The sequence below is a fragment of the Electrona antarctica genome, assembly GCF_951216825.1.
Source record: "Electrona antarctica genome assembly, chromosome: 3".
In the NCBI taxonomy this organism is placed as follows: Eukaryota; Metazoa; Chordata; class Actinopteri; order Myctophiformes; family Myctophidae; genus Electrona; species Electrona antarctica.
In genome coordinates this window covers 35,534,836-35,561,269 of record NC_136808.1, presented here as the reverse complement: position 1 = coordinate 35,561,269, position 26,434 = coordinate 35,534,836, and the positions used below count along the sequence as shown (strand labels likewise).

The 26,434-nt window shown below is 41.8% G+C and overlaps 2 protein-coding genes across 2 annotated transcripts in view; one reads left to right on the top strand and one right to left on the bottom strand.

Annotated features, from left to right (window-relative positions):
* The window catches only part of nptnb (neuroplastin b), a 60,070-nt gene extending 37,900 nt beyond the window's left edge, over positions 1-22,170 (top strand). The window contains exons 4-9 of the mRNA XM_079497003.1: positions 6,316-6,410; positions 10,929-11,062; positions 12,225-12,498; positions 20,702-20,720; positions 20,816-20,894; positions 20,994-22,170. Coding sequence (XP_079353129.1) covers positions 6,316-6,410; positions 10,929-11,062; positions 12,225-12,498; positions 20,702-20,720; positions 20,816-20,876 — 583 coding nt within the window. The 3' untranslated portion in view covers positions 20,877-20,894; positions 20,994-22,170. The remainder of the gene's footprint in view (positions 1-6,315; positions 6,411-10,928; positions 11,063-12,224; positions 12,499-20,701; positions 20,721-20,815; positions 20,895-20,993) is intronic.
* Positions 22,171-22,632: 462 nt separating this feature from the next.
* rec114 (REC114 meiotic recombination protein) overlaps positions 22,633-26,434 on the bottom strand; it is a gene marked incomplete at its 3' end in the record, with an annotated part of 15,265 nt that continues 11,463 nt past the window's right edge. The window contains exons 4-6 of the mRNA XM_079496313.1: positions 25,197-25,367; positions 23,472-23,552; positions 22,633-22,797 (exon numbers count right to left, since the gene is read on the bottom strand). Coding sequence (XP_079352439.1) covers positions 22,633-22,797; positions 23,472-23,552; positions 25,197-25,367 — 417 coding nt within the window. The remainder of the gene's footprint in view (positions 22,798-23,471; positions 23,553-25,196; positions 25,368-26,434) is intronic.

Here is a 26,434-nt window from a genome sequence, read left to right as displayed (position 1 = left end):
TGTCTGTAAGATTTTGACATGAATCTTCTCTCCTGGGCGTCCCTGGCACAAAACATTTTCAGATGGTTTCATTTTAGCTCGCTAGCATTGGTGCTAATTATTTAGCATTAAGATGGACCCTCCAAACAGGATGTCAGTGGAGTGTGTGCTTCATTGAAATAGGCTCGGCAGTCTGCGGTTGGCTATTCGCTATTACATAATCCATAGTTGCAGCCCTAATGTATGTGGATGTTTCCTGGCGGGAAAGACAGGGTCCAGCATATCAAGAACATATAATTTTGGGGGTCCTTGACATGAAAGAGTTTGAGAACCACTACTGTATGTACTGTCTGAACATTCCAACGAAGAAACTGTGACAGTAGAACTGCAACAGTTAATCAAATTAATTTGTTGTGTAATGAATGCACAACAAAATATAATAGGGCAATAATAGGACAACTTCACACATTTTCAACCTATCTTTGTATAATTGGTCCTCATATATACCATAATATGGTACAGTTATTTTCTACTCTGTCTCAGAGGAGGGCTGTGAATAATTCAGAAACCCACCTTCCAGTGACATCATCATTAGGCACTTTTCGTTTTGTTTTTTCAAACAAGATTTCACATTTTTTATTTGAATTTGTATTAATGCAAGAACACAAAAAAGCCTGCAGTTTCTATTAGCTTGGATACCCCCATCGATGATCACTTGTAGGTGGGTTTCAGCACTGTCCACACAGCCCTCCTCTTAGACACAGAGTGAATAGACAGAAATGAATCTGATACCATATTATTGTAGAATATCTCATAGGACCTCGACGAGACGCACGCACGCACGCACGCACGCACGCACGCACGCACGCACGCACGCGCGCACGCACGCACGCACGCACGCGCGCGCGCACGCACGCACGCACGCACGCATATAGGCAAGGCAGTACCAGCCATCCATCGTACCTACACACAGCTGGACTGCATCAACTTAATAAAAATAATCTTTATTGTCCCGAAGGATATTCATCTTCACAGGTCTGTTCAACACCCACAACAAAACAACACATAGTACAGAAAAACATTACACCAAGACAATACAAAAACATGAGGTCTCCACTGTGTACAGAACCATCCTATCGGTGGGGCAGTTTGTTTAATGCCGCTAATGGCTGAGGGGACAAAGCTCCTACTGAAACGGACCTGTTTCCATGTACGGTTCTGTATCTTTGTCCTGATGGCATGACGTTGAAAAAGTGATACAGGTGATGATCAGTGTCACGTGATATTGAGAGTGTAGTCTTGTGATGGCCGATGGCCGTGCATGTGACCCATAGGGTCACACACGGCACCCACACACTCGTAAGCACACACAGAAAGCATAGTTAAGCACAGACACATAATCTGAAGGGACACATCCTTCATTATGTCTTAATGTAAACCTACAGTATACAGTTCCCCCCAGACAATCATGCACCCCCCATGCATATCACACGCACGTCACAAGCATGCAGAGGCAACTAGATAAGGCTCCATACATATGTATAATTTTGGGTTAACGCAGACTGGTGATTGGACGGTAACATGTTTGGACGCACACACCAGTGGAGTCCACACACACTAATGGTGTTGGACCAGTACGTGCACATACATTTACAGCAATGTATTGACCCAGTATAAAGTGACAGACAAAGGGAGGAACCGCACCCTTTTCCCAGACCCTTTTCTTCTGTACCATCCCGACCTTGAACCCCTGATACCCACCTACCCTTTCCCCATTCCTTTCCCTCCCAGTTCATTTCAACTGTATATTTCCTGTCATTTCCCTGGACACAACATTATCATGAGCATTAGTGAGGACTGGTTGAAAATCGGCAAAGTTGTCTTTTAACGGTTTAACTGCTTGTGACGTAACGTTCCGCCAGAAGGAATCCAACCGGCAACTGCTTCTGGCGTAATGTTCCGTCTGATAAGCTTTATTATTGATATCAAACCGGATCGCTTATTTCTATTTTTTTATTATTTTTTTGGCTTGGCCTTTCCTTCTTTAGCGATCCTAGACCGGGTTGCGCAACCGCGCTCCCGTCCGCCTCCCATTATACAGGCTGACTAAAAAACTGAATAACTCCTAATCTACGGAGCTCTCCATGGTTTGGATAAAATGCGCGATGGAGTGTGTGCTTCATTGAAATAGGCTCGGCAGTCTGCGGTTGGCTATTCGCTATTACATAATCCATAGTTGCAGCCCTAATGTATGTGGATGTTTCCTGGCGGGAAAGACAGGGTCCAGCATATCCAATGCAACGGCATTGATGTAAAGTTGCCCATAAGCATTACTCTCACAGAAAGTGTGAAAATTGTCTCATCACTGTTGTACTCAAATTATTGAGCTTGAACCACACTTTTAACTGGTGGTGGACAACACTATCACAGCCTGAGGTCACACAGTAGCTACTGTAGCTGTTACTTCATGCTGTCACAAAGCATAGCCATCACAACAAGCTAGCCGGCTTCACCCTAAAGACCAGTGTTGCCATGTCTGCTTATTATACGTGACTTTGGGCTTGTTTCTCCGTAAAGTCGCTCATGTGGAGAGGGTGATTGGCCATCCCCTGCCCTCCCTCAAGTCCCTGCACGTCTCTAGGGCGATGAGGAGAGCAAGGAAAATTATGGCCGACCTCTCCCACCCTGGCCACGGCCTCCTTACCCTGCTCCCTTCTGGGAGAAAGTTGCGGCTGACGAAGCCGCACGGCTGCTCAATGACTCTGGCTTCCCTTCCACCCCTGCCCCCTAGTGACACCGGCACTTTGACACCGGCAACATTGATGCACTATGAACTATAGCTCTGCACTTTGTATTTATTTTTTCGTTGCACTGTGTTGTCTTGTGTCTGTTGGTATTTATGTGTTCTTTGTGAAAAATGAATTTAATATTGAATATTGAATGCACTCATGGTAACGTCAAAACAAATTCCTATGTGTGTACACACAATGGCAAATAAAGGTATCTGAAATACTAGAGCGGTGCCCGTTGGGGGGTGATCAGGTGTGATCAATTGCCTAATAAAGGGCGAGGTCGCGCATTTTTGTGATGTCAGAACAGGCTGATGTCAGAACATGCAGTTGTCAGAAGATGACAGGCCAGCAGTAGGGCTGTGGAGTGGAACGCGTGTGTCTAATTTGAAGTTTGTGGGGCGAACGGTTCTCGAGTTGGTTTGATTTATAGATAGATACCCGTGTCAGAGTACCCGTTCCAGAGTGGACGTAGAATACGCCGCTGGGTGCTGGGCTAAAGAAACTTCAGCAGATGATGGATGGAGCCCGCACACCACAGGTACAAAAATACTTTCTTTATTGAGAAATCTGACAACATTTCAATCAATTTGATCTTCATCAGGTCATGTTGTGAACATACACACAAGTTTGTACTTTTTGAGTGGTGCAAACCACTCCAACAACCAGCTTTGTCTGTATGTTTGTGTACCTGTAACAACCAGCTTTGTCTGTATGTTTGTGTACCTGTGTACGTGTCCGTGCACAGGTGAGCATGGTTGCTATGGTTAGTGTGTGACGTCACTGCACCACACGGGTGTGATTTTTTATATACATCAAATCAAGATCGCACAAGTCCTGTCTACTAGTCTACTAGGTCTGTGGACTGTCACCATTTGCAATGTTTTTCCTTTTGATTTGGCAATACAACAAAAGGAAAGGACAGTCCACAGACCTATAGGACTTGTGAGATCTTGATGTATTGGTGAAATGACCGCAGAATAACCGCAGATTCTCTAGTAAGAAACCACACCACTGTTCAAGATTAGGAGTATTTATTTGCACAAGTGAGATGTGGGTGTAATGATGAGGAGCCCGGGGAGGGCGAGACTTAGAATGGGGACGTAGTCTCGGGAGCGTGACGACCGACCTGCTCACCCGGGAGCGGTCGGTCGCCTCTGCTCGGACGCTGCCCCCCCGGGGGCCCCTAGGAGAAGGAGAGAGAGAGAAGTGTTAGCAGGGCAATGCTGAGGATGGAGGGGGTTAGTTGGGGAGGAGGGGGGGGAGGCGGTATCAAAACAGGTAAGTAAGGATATGAGGTGTGTATTTATGCTGTGGGGAATGTTACATGATTGGCTGTGCGGCCGTGGAGACGCAGGTGAACTTGACGAGGAGATAGGGGATGGGAGTGATTAGGTTGAGCAGTGGGTGGTATCTACTCCTGAATCTACGTTGAACACAACTACATTATAGGTATACATGTATGTTTTTTAAATGTTTTTTTTTAAAATGTTTTTAATTGGTGTGCACTGAAAACATTTTCTGAACAGATTAAATTAAAATGTCCGAACAGATTTAAGGATGTAATGGGTTCCCTTCCCACCTACTCGTTTAGGGTTGACGTGTCACACCTGCAGTGATAGGAGGGTCACCAAAATGTGGTGATTTGATTGGATAATGCACTTCCTTATTATAAAACATACTTTTGTGTATGTTCACATGACCTGATGAAGATCAAAATGGTGTCAGATTTCTCAATAAAGAAAGTATTTTTGTACCAGAGTACCCGTTCCACCCATCTTCTGTCTGTGTCCCTTTTATTACCATATATGGAGTTCTGTGTCAGGCATGCCCAAACATGATGTGTTGTGATGTCAGAACTGACCAGCTCCATATATGGAGATATAGGGGGGTTCAGGTCCAGAGCCCGGGCAGAGGCTTTTGTGCTGGTTCTGGACAACCGGCTATCCGACGGACTCGACACCGCGCACTGCACTCCCTGTTGTAGTGTGGAATGTGTGTGTCGAATTTGAAGTCGGTAAGGCGAACTGTTTTCGAGTTACGTGGATTACAGACGTACACGTACGTACAGAGACTTGGTGCATTTATAGATATAAAATTATTTGCGGGTTGCAGTTTTTTGGGGCTTGTTTCTAAAGTGTATAATTGCTTGTTTCCTGTTGTTCATACATTTCTGAAAATATTTTGTGCCAGGGATCCCCTGTTTTCGTCTATCCCATGCACGCCTATATTTAAAAAGCACACCTGGGAGGATAATAATGGCCCAAATAATGTACAGTAAAATGTGTTAATTGTGGACAAATTATGGAAAATCTGAAAGGCTCATAATTACCAATAGCTCCAACAGCGACAACGTATGGTTGCCTGCTAACCTACAAACATGACATCTTTGTGCATTTCTGAAGTGTTGAACCAAGCAATGCACGACTAATTCTTGGTATAATGCGTGGGTGGTGATAACGGAGGCAGAGACATGGAGACTGCAGGCTCTGCACCTTTTTGACAAGGACCATGGCTGCTGCATACCTTCTATACACAGCCCACCTGCTTCCAGGAAGTTCTGTTCAAAATATCTCAGTATTGTTTGTACCGTAACCTGTAACCGTAACCCTCTCTAATCTAAGGTTCTTCAACAGGGGGTCCGGGACACCTAGGGCCTTAGGGGGTCCTCAGAGTTACTACAGATCACAAAAATCATACACATGTTTGTGTTAGTCTTAATTGTTTGTTTTTGTACAATTTATTTGCATTTTTATTAACCACTTGAAAGCAGATTGCGAGGCGTGAGCTTGTCGATAAACTTTCCACAAAGTACCTTTGCTCTTGTTATGCTCCGTTTCCCTGTGTAATGTAATGTACTCCATACTGTCCACCTGTTTTTGTTTTTACGTTCCTTCTTGTAGGGACTGTGGATGAAAATGTAGAATCTTTGCTAAATCCGGTGTATTTAAGTTGTATTCTAATAAATGTTCTTTAATTGCAGTGTCCTGTCTAAAAATAAAGTAAAGTGGTTAAATGTTTGAAAATGTACATTAACGTGAATCCAATGCTGATGACAGTGCTGTTAAACAAATCTATGAAGCTACCTATGAAATCTGTGAAAAGGTTTAATCTGCAACACAAATGTATAGAATTATTCTATACAATATGCAGTCATAGTGGGGGGTCCCTGCTTCAGCTCTCTGTCAGCTCCTCCATATGCTGATAAACGTTGAAGCCGATCTACAGGCGCTTTCAGCTTGTAGATGTGCTATTTTTTGGCAAAGTTTCCCCCCAGGATACTCATGCTGCTGGGGTTTAAATCAACATGAATGAAGTGAACCTGACACCCCCTAACACATCCATACTGTAGCAACATCCAGGCCAGCTGACTCATTCCATAATAAACATGGCATACCCATCAATTATGTATCATACACTGTGATCATTCTGCATTGATTATTGCACTATATCAGTTATACATTCATACGTGGTGGTGTTGTTCAATGTCTAAACCACCTGCAGTATAGTACTGTAAGTGTAATCTTTATTTTGTGTTTGGTTGCAGAATCAATAAACCGAGGGCTGATGATGCCGGGGAGTACATGTGCGTTTACACATTTGACATGGCGCCCAATGCAAATGCCACCATTGAAATAAAAGGTAAGATTCTTCCCTGCCGCGGTGTGGGCAAAAGTTTTTATTTGATTTTTCTTATTTTCTTCATAACCCTTCAACATCAAGCACGCACGCACAGTCGCGCGCGCACACACACACACACACACACACACACACACACACACACACACACACACACACACACACACACACACACACACACACACACACACACACACACACACACACACACACACACACACAGAGACTGCTTGTATGCATTTCATCAGAGAGGTCAGAGTGCATTCATACACGGTAGACTCTGTATCTTGCTCAAGGGCATTTGGCAGATGTGTATGTGGGTGCAGTACAATAGCTGCAGGGTGTCCAACGCACATACAAACAAGGTCAGGGAATTGTTGGCCGCAAACGTATGAGTTTACCTTTCTTTTTTTTTCTTTTTTCTTTCTTTTTTTCTTCCTTTTTTTTAATATAACGAAAAAGCAGTATGAATCTTATTAGGATTTGTCCCCCCCCCTTCTTTTTTATAAAGTGGAAATATACATGGACTGTATGTGTATTTGCCAGCTACAAATAGTCATACAGTATTTTGTAGCTGGGATAGTGCAACAAATAAATAAACCCCCATACAATGGTATCATGGACGTATCTTCCTTCAGAACACGGAGCTGTGTCACCAGCTCACACTTAGAATACGTACTTGGATATGTATTTGGCCAGGGACCCCCACCTGTTTTTCCAGGGACCCACAGAAGTAAACATTTGAGTTAATGATTTTCACTTTCAAAAATATATAATAATAGATTGTCACTTTGTGTGGCGTGGAATTCTAAAAGCTCATAATGCATCATATTGCAATGCTTGTGATCTTCTATTTTTACTAAAATAAGTTTTTCACACTTTTAGAGCATATCCGTGGTCATCATATTGGCATTCAGTCTAGATGCCAAAACAATGGGAACAGTTCCATCGTTGTGTATTTTTATATCAAAAGTCCATAAAATCAAATTTTAATTAGGTACTTCCGTTGAACGAAAGCGTGATGACTGTTTGATTCCCATCGCTGCACGTCCGTCCAAACACAGCTGATTTTGATTACAGAAATCCTCCGTTTTTCACATTACCCAAAGCTCAACATGCCAAAACCAAAACAAAGACCTACAAGGCATCGCTTATTTTTACATATTTCTTGTCAACTGAATGTGGCATTTTCTCTAAAGAGAGAAACAGGTGGTTAAATGTGTCCGATTAAAGTTAACAACATCCTCAAGCGATGTACTGTAGAGGGGGTCCTGGCTGTCAGGGAGTATTTGGGACCGCCCAGCGGTGACGACAGGGAGCAATCCGGAGTCTTGTTGTCACTCTAGGTTTGCAGGCTGAGAGGACAGTCTAATAAAAAGAGACAGCAGCCACTGCACACATGCCTCGACAAAAATACACAAACATGATGCAAGATCCTGCTGCCAGTTCTTAGACACATATTTCTATCTTCTAATCTACAATTTTGCAAGGTAGATAAAAAGAGACCTAGGTATTCTAACCATTTTCTCCCATCTTTTTTCGCCCAACAATTTTTTATTTATTTCTTATTTCAAAACTGTCAACAAAACTGTTGACAGTAATTATTGGTTGTACAGTATGTGCTTCATTTTCATGATGTGTTAAAGATGCTAACTGTGCCGCTTTGGTTTCATTCAAGCTGACAGCTCAGCCGTCGTCTTGAATAAGGAATCTTCTCTAGCGAGTAAGGGCAAGTGAAACCCTGTTCAAGAGAAGCTTGCCTGTGCCTAGCGCTTAAATAAGCCAATTTGCCTTTGCATGGCATACTGAGCATGCCCTGCCTCTTATTTCATGGCTGTCTGATTGCGTAACATGGGTGATGACCGTGTGTTCTGCTTTAGCTTGAGTGAAGACGGAGATCATCTCTATTCAAACAGCGGCACGAGGCCTTCTGCAGGCCTGTGGCCGCTCAAGCTTGCCGTTTGGTGGTCCCTGGATTTAATTTATTTAAGTTCCTTGTTTGTGTGTCCCTTTCTTCCCTAAACTAAACTTTTCTTGATTTTTGTTCCTTTCTTCCCTAAAATAAAATGGAAACATTATTGCTTTCCCCCCCATTTTCAGGCATGTGGCATGTTTGATAATCTACAGTAGTTCCTGCTTCCCACTTTGCAGCACCTGCAGGACTTTACGTGTCTCTTTAAAAGTGACTCTTTTGTGCCAAATAAAATGACAAAACTAACCATTTTGTGTTTATATGTCCTTGCTTTTTTCTCCAAAGTGCTTGACTTGTTTTGTGACCTAGGTTTGCGGGTTTGGTCGATATTTACCGCAGGGCCATCTTTGCTGTGTGCTCTTGGCAGCAGTCTCCCTTCGCCTACAGTGTCCTTGGCACTCCCATCCTTGCAGGGACTCGGCTCAGAGGCAACAGATGGAGGGTTGTGTGATGTTGTGGGATTAAGGCTCTGAATCCGGTCCCAGCCATCACTATGGCTGGAATGGTGTTTATTGTCTGTGATACTAAGCTTTGCAGGAGATATATATTTTGTACCTTTTATGTCTAATTTTTGTTTTGTTTTGACATATTGTAGAGTGCCGTTTGCTACAAAACTACTCATAATGTTTAGTTGAGCCTCAGGTATTGTTTTAAAATATATATATAATCTGAAAGCTAGTATTTGGATTATCCAAATACTAGTCTCTCGCGACAGACTGTTGACTCATGTTGAATTCAAAGGAAAAGATGGGTGCTGTTTTTCCTTCATTTTTTGCCGATGGCTTCTCAGATTGGCCAAATATTAGTGCATGAGAACAAACCCTAAAAATACTGCTTACAATATTGGTGACGGGTGGGTGGGGGACAAAGTTACTAATGAAAGAAATTCATCATCTGCAGACTCTTCGACGTGTGACATCATCATAATCAGCTTTTTGTGGATTTATCGACACCTAGGCCGCAGACACGCGTGCACGGAGTCACGGACACACACACACACACACACACACACACACACACACACACACACACACACACACACACACACACACACACACACACACACACACACACACACACACACACACACACACACACACACACACACACACACACACACACACACACACACACACACACACCCCTCTCTCCCACATTCACATAGCAGCACATTCCCTCCCCTCTCTCTCCCGACACAGAGGGGATTAGTAATCACCGGGCTGTCAGGAGTGTGAAATGGAGGTTTCAGGCTGTTTTGTCGTCACTCAGTGAGAGGGCAGCCTCCTTGCTGTCAGTCAGCATGCAATAGTGCAGTGTAGACAGGAGGCAGAGAGATGAGCGCCCGGAGCCCCTCCCCCACGCTAGTAAGCACGTGCACACCCATAATTAGAGTGAAGGCTGATGTCACTGAACGCTCAGGCCGCCACCACCACTACTGCTATACTTCTCCTAGTTATATGCACGCACGCACACAGTCACACACACACATGCACGCACGCACACACGCACGCACCATGACAAAAACATGCACGCACAAACGGCTGATGGGGGAGGGAGAAAAAAAAAAGCTTGCTGCAGGCCCCTCTCCGCTTTATCCCGCTTAATTGCATGGAAGGAATTAGCGTAATTTCGAGGATTAGGGAAAAGCTGCAGCAGTTATCTTATGCTGCTGTGCAAAGTTAAAAGGGTGGGATTCTATGTCTTAAATAGGGTCACTTAAATTTCACCTCTGGGTCATCATGGTCATAGTCACTGTATGTGTGTGTGTGAATTGGTATAAACTGATATAGGCTGAGTTAGACCTTTTTTTTCCCTTCCATATGTGACGGGATTAATGACATAATATTAATAATTATCAATTAATCCGTACTGTGTGGAACTACATTGTGGCAGATTTGTACATCTGGACACATTCAGGGCACTCATGTATGTTAAATTGAAATCCCCTTTGTTATAATATGACCCGGTTTTGCATAAACTGTTAAGACCTAATTCTGCCCTACTGACTTGCTTGTGAGTGTGCATTTTCTTCTGGGGGGGGGGGGGGCATGTGCCTTTTATTTAAGAGACATTACAATATAATTATTGCTTTTTTTCTACATTTTGAATGTCTGTGTATTATTAACTGCTGTACTTTCCTTTCCTCTTTCCTTTGTGTTCCCTTGCAGAAATGTATATAAGGCCTTCTTTATACTAGTGCCTTATACTAGATCCAACACTACCTCAGATGTCACTGAACATGTTCTCACTTTTCTGAATAATCAAGGTTGCCATCAACAATTCAAATGTGGGGGAAAAAACTAAACATTATTAACTAACCAATCAACAGCTCAGCTTTGCAATATAAAATGGCTTGGTTTAAAAAAAAAAAAAAAACCTTGTAAAAGAAATCTTAAATCTACAGCTGTGACGTTTAATATAGTTTTATTATCGTCAGAAGAACTTACTCATGTCATCTGGCAAGAGCTAAATCGTACCTTTGAAGGTGTAAGTGCTGCCAACTCTGACGGTTATGTGATTCTATTTTTATTTTTATTTTAACTTTACAGCTGTACCTGATATCACTGGCCACAAGAAGAGTGACAATAAAAAAGAGGGAGAAAACGGGATGTTGTACTGTAAATCTGTTGGCTACCCGTTCCCTGTCTGGACATGGCGCAAACTGGAAGGAATACATTATGTGGTAAGTATGTTCTTACTTCATAGGATCATGTATGTTTTGTAGCATTTACTGTAAATCTAGTTCACAGGTTTATTTAGCCGTAGTCTGCTAGTGCTAGTTGGGCAACTGGTTGTCATCGGACTCTTCGAGGATTAGGGAAAAGCTACAGCAGTTATATCTTATGCTGCTGTGCAAAGTTAAAAGGGGGGGATTCTTTGTCCTAAATACAGTCACTTAAATGTCACCATGGGGTCATCATGGTCATAGTCACTGTAGCAGTGCATTGTGTGAATTAGAATAGTACTGGAGTTACACTTTTTTTCCCTTGCGTATGTGATCGGGATTAAGGACATAATAATAAATTATCAATTAATCATGTATGATCATGTATGCCAGGGTTCCCCAATAGGCGGGCCGCGGGCCGCACCTGGAAGAATTTAAGAATTGGGGGGGGGGGGGGGGGGGGGTCCCAGATATACATGGCATTAAATGGGGGTCAGTAGCCTATGCATGTCAAACTGGGCATCCTTTTCAAATGGGGTCTTGCCCTCGACAAGACCTCAACCTCGCGCGTGCGGACTCGGCCTCCAGCCTGGTACCCTAGTCAAAATATGGCCTTGGAGGAAAATTAATTGGGGAACCCTGATGTATGCTTTATAGCATTTACTGTAAATCTAGTCCACAGGTTTATTTAGCTGTGGTCTGCTAGTGCTAACTAGGCAATCTGACTATACTCCTGGGGAAATGAATCTAATAGAACAAGTTCCACAACATAATTTTATCGTTTTTATTTTATTTCTTTTATGATGAACAACTTTCCAAGTTCCAAAAAGCGTAGCTCTAACTTTAAGAAAACCTCAACTTTGCTACAACGCACTTGTGTCCAGCTAATTGTAGCCCCCCTCTCCCCCATTTCTCTATTAACCACTGACAGAATATCTTAAATCTGTCATTCATCTTTCAATGCTACATTTAAAAACCAGGAAATACAAATACTAATATAATAATATTTCTCAGAAAATCTCAAAGCAGGACGATGACAATGAATAAAACATGTGCAACCAGATCTCAAATGAACCCTAAACACTCAGTAGTAAATTGCATAACTCCATTACACGTTTATGATACATCATCCTCATCTTCACCTGAAATGAACTGTGAGAAATGGCTGGACTGTTTCTAGGACCTCGACAACTCCTCCGGACGCGTTTTCGTCACCAGCAGAGACAACTACACAGAGCTGAACATACTGCAGTTGGACATAGACACAGATCCCGGTGAATACCAGTGCAATGCCACCAACATGATCGGTTCCAAAGCCATAACATCCATTCTGAGGGTCCGCAGCCATCTGGCACCGCTCTGGCCCTTCCTGGGGGTGCTGGCAGAAATCATCATCTTGGTGGTCATCATCGTCGTGTACGAGAAACGCAAGAGGCCTGACGAGGTGATGGACGGTAAGAGGAAAAAAACAAAAAGAAAAAAACTCCCAACTCCCACTCCTCCTGCACTGGCTACTGTTAAAGTGCCAAAATAATTATTAGGGTGAAATGCTACAATATAACTTTCAAAGCAAGCAAGCACAGCGATTAAAAATGAAAAGGATGTTTTTGGTGGGAAATACAAATTGAATTTAGGCTTAATCCAGAGCGATTTACAGTAAGCATGAAGGAAGGCACAAGGTAATACATCAAATGCATAGAAATAGTGATCTAGGATCATAGGTATGTGAAGGTTCAAGGTTGTTTATTGTCACACAGATGTACAAGAAAGTACATGAATTGTGAAAAACTTAGGTTGGGTGATGCTCCACAATACACAAATAAAAACAGTAAATAAATAACGATACTAAGTCTAAAAGGTTTTTAAAAGTTTAAAAGAACTCAGATCAGCATACAAGGCCGTAATAGAGGGTATGCGTGTGACATCATCAAACCAGGAAGTTATGCAGGAATGCCTACTGAGTGGCAAAAAACAACTTTCTGGCCTTGACAGCCCATACATCCACACAGAAAAGTCTTATCTGATTGCATTAAACAACATTAAACAATGTTAAACTCACTTTGCCTGTTGCTTTGCCACTCGATTTGCCACTCGATGTGCCATTCACTTTAAGCATGCACATACTCTCTATACCATAAACATTTTCATTGTTCATTTAGGCTTGTTAAGCAGTCTTAAAGCCTGGGGGAGAAAACTGTTCTTCAGTCTGCTTGTGTTGGCTTTGAACCTATACTATCCTCAGTCTAAACAGTATAACATCAGAATGAATGAGAATATTTAAACCTCTCTTGTTTTGATTGATTGATACTGTATTAGACAGAAACGTAAACAGCACGAGGTACAGACATTAAGGTTAACACAAAAACGTCCTACTAGGGACTTGTTTCCATTGTCGTCCTACGTACTACTCTACCTCCCAGTATAAAGGTTGCAGTGGTGCTTGTTTAACCATTTGGAAAACTGGACAGCATTAGCCATTTTCATTGCAAAAGAGTGGAAGTCAGTTCTCCTTTAACTTGAGGCCCCCTGGTATAGCTGGACCAATCTGTGTGTGCACTTCCTGTTGTTGTTGCCAAGGTCAAATCTGGGTCAGGACCCATGTGTCCCTCCCCCATGCACTCCCGGTCTGCTGAACTGTGAAATAAAGCAGCCATTCCTTTAGGTTAACCTTTCAAAAAACAAACCGTTCTGTAATCATTCTGTATCGAGCTTCTTGTATACTGTAGCACAACAAGAAGTTGATTAAACTCGTTAAAATGTCAGAACATTTTCTTTAAAAAACATATAGTTGCCGACTCGATGTCGGGAAGAAACCTTGTATATCCAAAACCATACGCCTGCGGCCTGAGTAGAACCATAGTTTAAATATATTGATATGAGGTGTCGGAACGATAATAGTCTGTTGGGTGGAAACCTCATATGTCCAAAAACCTTTTCAGGATTAAAATAATAATAATAAAAAAATAGCAAAAGTAGCAGTTTGAAAAATGGGGAGAGAGAGACGCACAGCAAAGGTCGTCAGAATAGGGATTCGAACCCGTGACAAGCTGTCGGGCTGACCCAGTGCTCGGACCCCTAGGCCATCGGTCTGGGACAGATCTGCTACTTTTGATGCTTTCGTGTGACGCTGTAGTATGATCAAGTAGGGCGTTAATTTACGAAAATAAAAACACAAAAGTATATGGAGATAAGTGGCTTCTTCTGCCCCACAGCAACAACATTATGCTGGCCCATTCTCCTGGTAGCGCCCTATGACTTCAGGACATGTGGCTAAAGACTAGATATTTCTTGTACAGGGCATCTGGTGCAATCTGCCCTTCCAGTCTCCTTGGCTCATAAATACAATTTATGTTTGGGCCATTGCTGAGGCTTTGTGATGACATTTGATGCATGTTTTTTTTCTCTCTCTCACTGTCGGAATAGCGAGCTATTACATTTCACACTGACACTGCTATGTGAGAATAAGTAGATTTGGAGATAGTAAGAGGTCTGTTTGTCTTTCCTGTCTCGTTGAGAAATCTGATCTGATCAAATCTTTTTCTAAACACATTGTATTATAAATAGATTACATGATTTTGTTTCAGATGTGTAAAGTATTTTCTATCCCTCTCTGTATTATGCTGTTGGCACACAGTATAGTATACCGTATGCCTATTTGAGTTCATTTATGGCCCCAATGACCCACTGGAGAGATATTTTATATTAATAAAAACATCAACATGAACCATTAAATCTTATAGGCTATAAACATTAGCCCCCTTTTTTCCCCTCTACACCAAATCTCTTTGACAAAATTAGACGATCTACAACCCACAAAACGCGCAGGGTTGCATTATGAGCTTGTAGACCGGCTATTTTATTTATTTATTTGTACTCGCAGTGTATTTATGCTGGGGTTGATGTGGTTTATCCGTAGAAAGCATGCATGGTTCATCAGAGAACAAGCGGTGAGGATCGGCCTAACATGAGGGCGCAGACTAATCTCATCTATAGCCTGAGCCTGCCCACTGCACTGCTACCGCACTGGTTTGTCTCGAAGGCGCACGATCTCAGCCAAGTTAAACAATAACTCTCATATCGTTGAGGCAGCTAGGATAGGAAATAAGGTCAACAGCCGTCGAGAGCTTATCAGATCTTATGCCCACAAAGAAATATACGAGAGCTGCCACTTGTGAATATTCATGAGATTTATAACTCCTCCAGCCGCACAGGCCTGCGGTGAATAATTCACCTCTTACCCAGGGACGCACTTCCTCATACACTTGATCCGTGTGGAGAGAAAAGGAGGGAGATTGTACCACATAAGCCACAAGCCACACATTACATGGATGCATGCTAATATGACCTTTACACAGAGACACAGTGGGCAAACAGTAAGCGGGTCATCATGACTTGACCTTTTCTAATGTTTGACGTTGCTGTGCTGTACTAATAGCTACGGATAAGCTAGGCTTCAAATTGTTTAAGGTATTGAAAAGGGACCCTCTGCGTTCATAAATGTATAGACCCGGCAATAGAAAATATCATACCCAATGATATGACTTAATTCCTTATATTCTTTCCCCCCTCTTTCCCAAATGGCATCCTAATCTAAATGGGTGGTAAGTGAGAGAGACACTGCTTGCATGCTTTCAGAGATGTTTCTGTTGCTACCGGCCAACATTCCATTCTCTAATCGTCACTTTTGAAATGTTCTGAGGGTCATTTATTAGGAGGGTTTTTTTTGTATAAATTATTCACACTCGGTCAGGCTGATACAGGTTGACAGGTTTCCACAGAAGACTGCCAGTCAGTGTTCAAAGCAGGGCCCCGTGGACAAATGTGTTTTGTGCTATGCTATATGTTATCCAGCATCATATTGTTCAAATTCATATTTATTTTATTATTTTATTTATTTTTCCCACGATTTTGTAACCCATTTTTTCACCCAGTGTCATCTAATTGCACACTCCCTCTGCCAACCTGGGGAGAGTGCAAATTCATATACTGTATATGTTTAAACTACGGCAATATGCAAAAGGGACACTTTTTGGATTCAAATATATATTTTTAAATTAATGGAGGTATTGTAAAATGCAAACCTTGTGTCCATGTTGGTAGAATATTAAATGACAATTGTCCTATTGATGTCTGGGGACAAGCTACTGCAAATACTATAGGTTCAAGGTTGTGCTTTATTGTTACATCTTGTGTACAGGTACATACTGTAAGAGTACTGTATAACTTATTTTCATTTGGCTTCCTTCAGACAATGCAGCAGCATTGTAATACCCTCATTGGACAACACAGAATGTAGGTCTCGCAAAATGTTGATACTGTGACAGTTTATTTTTATACAAAATGAATCATTCCCAATATATATATTGATGAGGAGCCAGACACAAGAAAAAAGGAACCTATTTTCTTACCCCTACAGCAGCTACCTGTCTTCAGTATTATCACTGCTGTATACAAACACTGCCACCCCATTCGATTGATAATGAAAGAAAACTAATATATACGTATACGCATCGCAGTGTATTTATGCACTGCTGCCTTAGGTAAGCACAGTTCTTTAGTGTAATGGTTTGCTCTCCACCAGAGAGAGAGAGGGGAGATTAACATGGATTATATTTGCCATGTTTACTCCATTTAAATCAGAAAGGAGGACTCCTCTCTCCTCACTCGCTCTGCACTGTTCTCTGTAAAACCTCCTTTTAGTGTTCCGTTTTCCCCCGGGGGCGTTTGTCCCATGTCTGTACGCATTATGAATTCTGCCCTCAACGTGGCTTAGCTTGTGTTTGAACACTTTTAGACAGTTTAGCTCAGGGGCTCCAAGACGGAAGTTGAAAACGTTGTATCTTCCGTTTCTAATCGCTGCTTGTGTTTGCCGAAATGTTTTAGGGGAGTTTTTGTTGCTGTGCTGTATGAGCAGGTTATATAATTTCAAGACTATCTTAAGGAGATTTAAGCAGAGATTTAAACAGTCCTAATATCGTCTCTGTCGGGTGGAAACCTTGTATGTCCAAAACGTTACTTTTCAGGATTCAAAAGTAAAATAAATAAAGGCAAAAAGTAACATATCTACAAGCTTGCACCGATCTGCTACTTTTAATGCCTTTTTGTGACACTGTAGTGTAGTAGTGTGATCAAGTAGGACATTCATTTCCAAAAAGACACAAAGAGTTAGAATATGGAGATAGGAGGTTTCTTCCCGACAGCAATGTTATACAGTATGGTGTGAAGGACAAACTAAAACTTAACAAAGTAAATATAGTGATGCATCCAATATAATTGGCTATTGTGTAATCACATACGGTTGCAGCTGTTGCTATAGTTCTATTCCCACACATGCAAATTAAAGGCTATATTTATGTGCTTGCAAGTTCATTATTTTAACCACTTAAACCCTATATTCTTTTGACCAGTCCCACAGGGGTGTACAATGACGAGGCCTTTTCCCTCTATACCAAAACTCTTTGCCGAAAATAGCCGATCTGCAAGCTCACGACACATGAGCGTGTCTGCTATTTTCACAGAGTTTCGCCCCAGAAAAGGAACACTACTAGGGTTCACGTGGTTAAACGGCTTTTGCTTGACCGATATCTATTGTAAAAGGGGATGTATGCATGGAGATATGTGCTGCTGACAGATATTTCTAACCAGAATGACCACACAACAATGTCATTTCGTCTAACACTGTAACTGCCATAAACAGTTCCATATTAAAACAATGGGATGCTGCTGCTGCTGCTGTTGCTGCTGCTGCTCTCCAACCAAGGCTGCATGTTAAGATATAATCAGAGTAATGTAGTAAGAGAGTGGTGACACGCTTTGATCTCGCCGCAAAGCGGGTGCCTATGGGCGATAGTTCCAAACATTGCTCCTATGGCTGGAACTATTCCATTGAGATAGAATGAGCACTTCCGCATTCCATTGTTACAATGATAGTCAACGGGAGTGTCATTACTCTCTTTTATACTACTCTGGATATAATGTAATGCCACTGTGAATGCTTACTGACTGTTGACACATTCTCATCTATACGATGAACACCAGCCACCCTGTTCACCTCAGACTGTGTGTCTTTGAACTAACTTGTCACTAACCTGTGACATCCACCTCTCCTACAGCATACTGTGGAAGAGGCTCTCTCTGCATAGGAGTGTATAGTGCTGGTTTTCCCAGATGGTGGCATACCCAGTTCCTGCTGTTCGGTTCAGTTTTCCCAAAGCTTCGGTTGATCGGCATCAGTATTGGAACCAAACATAGTCAATCCTGCTCCCGAAAAAGATTGGTACACTGATAAGTGTGCCACTCCACATCTGTGTTGGAATTAAGAGACTCACGCCCTGTGGGTGCGTTCTAGGGGTGAAACATTTCATTTTAACAGTGATACGATACGTATCACGATACATGGTTGACGATACAATACATGGACAATATTGGTTAATTCTGCCGATACGATACAATACGATTCAATGATTTAAAATCGATACAGTAACTATTTAGCAAAAACATGAAATCTGTGTTAAACATATGGACAGAGCAGGTTTTTTAAGGGAAACTTTTATTATTACAGTGATTCTCTGGCAAATATGGACATTATATTCGAACACATTATGGACAAACCTGCACCTTGACATGAGGACAGAGAACATTTATCGATAGACTAAGTGTAGCGATATGGAATGGAAAAGTAATTAGACCCCTCTTTTTATTTACAATTGATTATTTGCATTGCAAAACAATTCGATACAGATTATTTGCATTTAAAAATGATAAACGATACAATACAAAGACAAACGATACGATATGTTGAGTTTCCATTTCGATATACTTCGATTCTTGAAATAAACATAGATTTTTCGATGCAGTTACTTTATCGTTACACCCCTAGTGCGTTCATGTTTTTGATATGCACAGAGGACGCTGGGCAAGACCTAACCGGTTGAATGTCTAATCGTTAGTATCCGGATTTGGTGGAAGTACCGCCCAAGGAAATGGTGTTGCGGCTTTACAAATCTGTTTACATGCTCTGTGAATGAAACAAGTGGTGTGATTGGTCGAAAAATATCGTTTCCGGGGGAAATACATATGACAGAAGACCCGCCTCTATAAAAACTCAATGCTTAAGTCGTGACTATAGGCTTTTCTCTTCGCAGATGAGTAAAGGCTGGGGAATGAGGCTATTATGTTCAGAGAGTGCCAGAGAGCACCCCATGTGCTCTGTGGTCGTTCAGAAGGTCAGAGCTGTCGTAGTGTATTTCCAAACCGCCAAGCGAACACTTTGGAGATGTTCAAGTGTGCCCTAATCCAGAAAGGGTTGAGAACCATGCATGTATGAGACATAAATAAATAAATACAGGGAGTTTGTGAGTTTGATTGAACCCGGAACCACATGACAATGTTCAAATCCACTGCAGAGCCAATCAAACGAAGCTACGGTATGAGAAACTGAACTCGATCGAAACTGAAACTGAACCCGAAAATGAAATATATATGCCACCTTCTGGAAACCCTGAACTACAGTTACGCACAGAGCCTACAGTATAGTACCCCTGGCTACCCCATTTTATGAATGATTCATTTAGTTCATAATTAACCACTTAAGCCCTATATACTGTACATTGTAGTATGACGAATAGCAAGAACTATATCCTAACTACAAGATCACAGTGCGTTACAATGCAATGTGTTGTGAGCTTGTACATCTCAGCTATTTTTGAACAATAGAGGGTATGCGCGTGACATCATCATCAAACCAGGAAGTTATGCAGGAACGCCTACTGAGTGGCAAAAAACTACTTTCTGGCCTTGACAGCCCACACAGATATGACTTTTCCACACAGAAAAGTCATATCTGATTGCATTAAACAATGTTAAACTCACTTTGCCTGTTGCTTTGCCACTCGATTTGCCACTCGATGTGCCATTCACTTTAAGCATGCGCATACTCTCTATTTGGGGAATCATTTTTCGGAAACAAAATTGGCTACCGGTATATTGGCATGCCCAAAATTGCAATGCCAGTGTTTAAGGTGGCTAATGGATTTCAGGGTTTAAGATTCCATTATAGGTAATTGTGCAGGGGGAAATATTGTATAGTAACAGTATTACCTTAGTGTAAAATATGGGTTTAAATAATTAGTACACGTGTCCTTCTATTATTTATTTAACTAACCATATTTGAAGTGGGAAGTAATAACTAGATGCTGAGAAAGAGATAGATAGCACACTAAGTCAATCATAATTTCGCACAATGTGATAGGCCATTTCATGGCCGACTGATAATATTATGCCATCGCTGACTGTAATTGAAAGAGTGTGTGAGCCGTCTCCATCTCATGGGTTCGACCGTAATGACTTCTATGATGCCTGATTCATACTTGATCGCGTGCCAGTGCCTCGCGCCCCAACAAAATAGCCGATCTACTTGCACACAACACGTTGTATTGCGACACGTTGTGTGCATGTAGATCGGCTATTACGATTACCATGCATGAATCAGGCTTTGAGTTGAAGGGTATCTAATGCGATTCAGTTGGCTTGTGAGTGTAGGTTTAGAAGGCTTGCTGCTAAAACGGATGGCTTCCTATTAGCCTATGTCTAATATTAATTACATCTACCTTCTTTTCTTTCTCCATTTCTCTTTCCTCTCTTCTCTTTGTCTCATAGATGACGAACCAGTAACAATGTAAGTGTATTGGATGTCGTTATGAACAAACCAGATGATACTACAGTGCATACACGACAATACAACACTGAATTCTGCTCTTTTTTATTCACCAGGAAAACAAATTCCACAAACAACCATAAAGACAAAAACATGCGCCAGAGGAATAAGAAATAAGCGATTTTACTTGTTGAAGTAAGTACTGCGGAGTGATGAAAGACATATTGAACTTATTGGGCTGCAAATACGCCTACATTGTAGTAACACCTTGCCTCAACTCCCATTGTTTTCCAGATGAGATAACTAACCGGCACATTTTGAACACACATGAAGGTACCCAGAGTAGGAGGAGGAGGGGATGGAGGAGAGTGGGGATATACCTGCCGGTGCCGTTTTCAAAACGAAGCATATCTCGTCTCTTTTTGTGAGAAACTATTATCAGCGTAACACTGGCAAACAACGACTACAACTGAAGATGAATGGCTGTCTTAAAGCATGCCTTATTCAGTCTTTACAAGTGTTCCAGATGATGAGAAAGACTAAAAAAAAAAGAATCACCACAGAAGGTGTATACACATTTTCTAAATGTGTTGTTGATGTCTCCTTTACTGATTTTATCATGTCCTCAAAACGAGGTCATTCCTTTTTGTATTACATATCATGTAAAATGCATGCAAGATAATTAACGCAATAGGATACTCAGAATAGACATTTTTCTGTTATCCCCATGTCAGAGTGCGCATTTTTCTTTTGTCCTTTTTTTTCTTTTGTGCCGTCCTAAAATGACCTATGTTTTTTATGGAGTCATCGTAAATGAAAGAAAAATATTATATTGTTTAAAACTTGAGGCAATTTGTACAGCATATCATGTTATTTAAACGATGTTTGGTTTTATGATGAGACGTTCACTTTTAAACAGAACTTTTTTGTTGTGAAGCAAAGGGCTTCGACAACTTGGCAGTATTTTAATTCAAGAGTGATTACAGAAAACGACTACAGTACTGTGTTCAAATAGTTCAACAATGACAGTGTATTTTTTTTTCTTTTCTTTTTTTTTCTCCAAAGTAACTTAGATGTCTTGTATGTGTGTGTATGAGTGTTCAAATGATAGCAAATCTGTAAAAAAAAATGATAATTTTTATATTTCCCAATGTATTTATTTTTTCTCTCTCTTAAACTGTACAGCATGGCTATAATCCTATGCAATATGTATTCATAAATAGATATATGGAGGGCAGTTTGTTTTACTCAGTCAAGCTTTAATATTGTGGGATCACTTGGAAAGCTGATATAGCGAAATACACTGCAGTAGCTGCATGTCTATCAATACAGTGTGTCCATGTGTGTTGCAGTGGGGATGAATGGACCTGCGCTAGGTCTGATCATCATGGAGGGACCTGAGTATAATAGCCTCGAACATGAGACCAATAATTTTTTCTGAATAAAAATATATAAAACAAAGGTTTTCCTACAGTGTTTTCCTGAACAAGTCTTTTCAAAAGCAGCCCTTCATGAGCCATTAACATGCGTAGGCGGAAGACGAAGGAACTTGATTTGACCTTTAACCTGTTAAAACCGGGAAACCATCTGTCATTTTATTTGTATGTATCTGGACACAATGGTTGGATATTCAGAAATAGCAGATATACAAGCTCATAGTGTCACACAAAGTGACACGCTATGATCTCTATTTCTGAAAATTCCTTATTTTTTAAAATGTGTTTTTAACTCAGATCTTTGCTTCTGGGGGTCCCTGGTATAAAATATTTTGAGATAGTGGGGTTATATCAAATACATATCATTTTGGGTGAAAAGGTTTGAGCACCACTGTTCTAGCATTACAGCATTTTTGTTTCCAGAAAATGTCATGAAGACATTTTGTATAATCAGAGGGTTCCTCTTGATCTTAACTCCAATTTTGTTGGGATTTTTCTCAGTCCTGGGCGAGTTTCTTCAGCTCGCGCTCCACCTCCTCCACATAGGCAGGGAAGGCAGGATCCAGGAGGCACATGCGAACAAAGGGCCCCAGGTCCTCAGACTCCTCACCACGGTGGCGGTACATCTCCGGCAGAGACAGCGTGCGCTCTCCCAGGAGGCCCTGTGGATGAACAGGGCTGAGTGAGTGAGGAATGAGGGGATGCTGCATGCCACCACCGGGCATTCAATTGGAAAAGCAGTCAATTTCAAATCAGTTTTACCACTCTAATTAACTTAGCAGCAGCGCCGGACGGCCTGGCAGCTCTTTAATCTGTATCACTTGAGGATGCTTATTACAATTAATATTCCACCGCTGAACGTCTGAGCGATGACAGCTCATCTGGGCCGCTGTCGACACGAGCTACAGTACATGCTTTTAGTGCCCTGGTGGTGGCGGCTTAAGCACTCCATGTGGCTGCTTCGTTAATTGCAACATCCTGGGTTCAATTAAGGCCTGTGGACCCGTGAAGCGTCTCATGCCGTCTGTCTCTAACCCTTCCCCATCCTATCGGGAATGCCAAAGAGATCATCTTCATGAACTGTAAACCACAGCTCAAATGCATACAATTTTGGGGTTCCACAAGTTGAGTTGAGAACCACGACTGTGATGTATCATAAACCACTATAAAGACCATAGGACGTAAATATACATCTTTGGCAGGTAAGCATTGGATTTGATAGGATGTAAATATATGTCTTTGGCAGGCAATGTGTTTGGGTTAATCTCTGTATCTTCTCATGGTTTTATTTTTCTAAGAAGCATTCAGATCCCTCCAACTTATATGACTTTGATACCTGAGCAAGATGCCTGATGGACGGCGATGCTTGGTCCACCTCTGGTTCAGTGCCCACAACTTCGCCCACTACTGGTCCAGTCTGGTATAGCACAAGATTGCACAGACGATTGTACAAGACTTGATGAACTGCATACGACAACACCAAAAGGGTTAACAGACTAATCAATTGTTTCATTATTAATTCAAAGACATCCCTCCATCAGAGGCCTTTTATCTTCCCCCAGCCCTTTTCACTGAGTCTGTTTTGCTAAAGGGCACTACGGTTCAACCCTGCTAAAGGTCACAAGGTGCAACCCTGCTAAAGGTCTCGGGTTCAACAACCCTCACAATCAGTGACCAATGACCAGCCCTGTGCCCTCTGGCTTTAACTGAAAATCCTGTCTCGCTGTCTGCAGTGGAAGTATGCTTTACTGGGATTATTGCAATGCTCCAAATGATACAGACTTTTCTCTCTCTCTCTCGCTCGCACGCACGCACGCACGCACGCACGCACGCACGCACGCACGCACGCACGCACGCACGCACGCACGCACACACACACACACACACACACACACACACACACACACACACACACACACACACACACACACACACACTATAGTGTGCATCCCTGTATGTCTGAAGTAGGCTATTTCATATTTTTCTGGCTGCAGCAGGTGCAAAGTATTACTTATAGCTCATGGTCCATATTGTTATGGTACATTGCACAATATACCTCAATGTAATTAGTCATGCGATTCCTTTAACTTGACTACATTCACTCTCACCGGTGAACAAGCCAAAGGATTTACAGGACTTGTTGTCAACAGTGCCATCTAGTGAGCACACTGAACATCTTTCAAAATAATTGGGTACATTTTTTTACTGATATTAGGGTATTATCTAATTTATCTACATATATTATATACATTTAATAATTAAAATACTTAAGCAGGAATATTATTTTGATTGTATAATTGTAGCATCAACTATATTTTGATTGTATAATAAGCATCTTATTGACTAGGACTTTATTGAGGAAATATCTTCACAAACAAGTGGAAACCCCATATTACTCGTTAAGTTTCAGGATTCAAATAAAAAAAGCAAAAACAATAGCAGATTGACAAGCTCAAAAAGTATCGCTTCACGCTGCGCTTCGAGCTTGTAGATCTGCTATTTTTGAAAATGTTGTGATGATCAATGGGAAAGCATCTGTGACATTTTAGATTTTTGTATTGGCTATTAAAAAATAGCAGATATACAAGCTGTTATGACATTTTGTATTTCCGTGTGTGGTATCGTGGTAATTGTCTTCTTTCCCTCAGTGTGTGTGTGTGTGTGTGTGTGTGTGTGTGTGTGTGTGTGTGTGTGTGTGCGTGTGTGTGCGTGTGTGTGCGTGCGAGTGTGCGTGCACACGTGCGCATGTGTGTGAGATTGAGTGGTGAGGAGTGACTGATTGCTGTTCACACCAGCTGGTGTGAACAGTAACTGAGTGGTGGCTGAGTGTGAATGGATAACTTTTAGGTGGAACTAGTGATTGGTTCCTGAAAAAGTGTGAGAACTACTGATTTAAAAGGCATTTGTGGAATTGGCCTTATAGGTCTTATAATGGGTTCATTTAGGGAAAAACACACACACAAAAATAAATATGGAGATACGGGGCTTCTGCCCCAACAGCAACGACATAACTAATATAGGCATTTCAGTTTACTGAGTTGTGACGTGATGGCATGGATACCTGGTTGGCTGCAGCGCTGCAGGGCTCTGTGAGGGGCTGATTAGGAGCAGGTGGGGTCTCCACCGGACAAACATCAAACTGCTTCAGTTTGGCTGCAGCTCTGGAGCACTGCTCCACCGCCTCCTCCCTGCTGCCCCCAGCGAACATCAGCCTCATGACGCGACTCTCTCCCTGACAAAAATGATGACAAAACAATAAAATAAATAGGTAAGTATTTGGCTGGCCTGGCGTACCTAACCTGACTCTTATTATTATGGATCCCACCGTAGCTCTAGGCAAATCCTGCTGTGATTGGCCAGTAGTCGCTTGTGATTGACCTCAGTAAAACTATACCTAAACCTAAACACCTAAACTTAACCCTAACCTCAGTAAAAACTATGCCTGCCGGGAAGCCAATCAGACGGCTCTATCCTAGAGCTGTGGTGGGATTCATAATCACGCGACTCCGTCAGATGGAAGACACTTGCTTCACATTTTTGTGAACTTGTGAACTCGATACCGCCCCATCTGGCGGAGTCAGGTTATGGCTAGCCTGGCCCAGCCAGCGTAATGTCTGGTCTAGGGGGGAAGGATTCCAGGGGGTCCCTATGCAGCAAAAGTATTAAACATAGCATCGCAATGATTTTAACCACTTTATCCATTTATACGTTGGCTATTCAAAAATATCAGATCTACAAGCTCACAGGCTAGAACACCTTGAAACTATTTGAAACATATTGAAAATGTGTGGAAACCTTTGAAATAAGTTTATGCGGTCAAATACCGCAAGTTAAATACCCCTGTGCTATGGCGTTGGTCATGTACGTGTAGGTAGAACATGTATATACCCTCCTTGTTACCACTAGTCCCTAATCATGTGCCATGGAGTGGCTGCAGTTTTTGGTACACCAGGGGATTTCACTAATTGAAGGTGTCCTATTTAGGGAAACCACCTGGTATGCATACAGTGTTGGAATGAAAGCTTTGCAGCAGGATAAGTCTATACTGAAATGTTGTGATTCCCTGCATCTTTATTATTTGCATGTGATACAGACCGTGTGCAGGAGTCTTTCATGATATGTTGGTCGGCCTTTGCTCATTTAGGTGTTATGTGCCATTACTCAATTTGAGTCAATTTGATTATACAGTTCCACTGTCTACTAGGATGTATGGTACTACTTAACATTGATGTCAAAAGCAATTGGCCAATAAGAATATCAGCCGGCAGACATTATTATTCTAATTCTTATTTTGTTTTT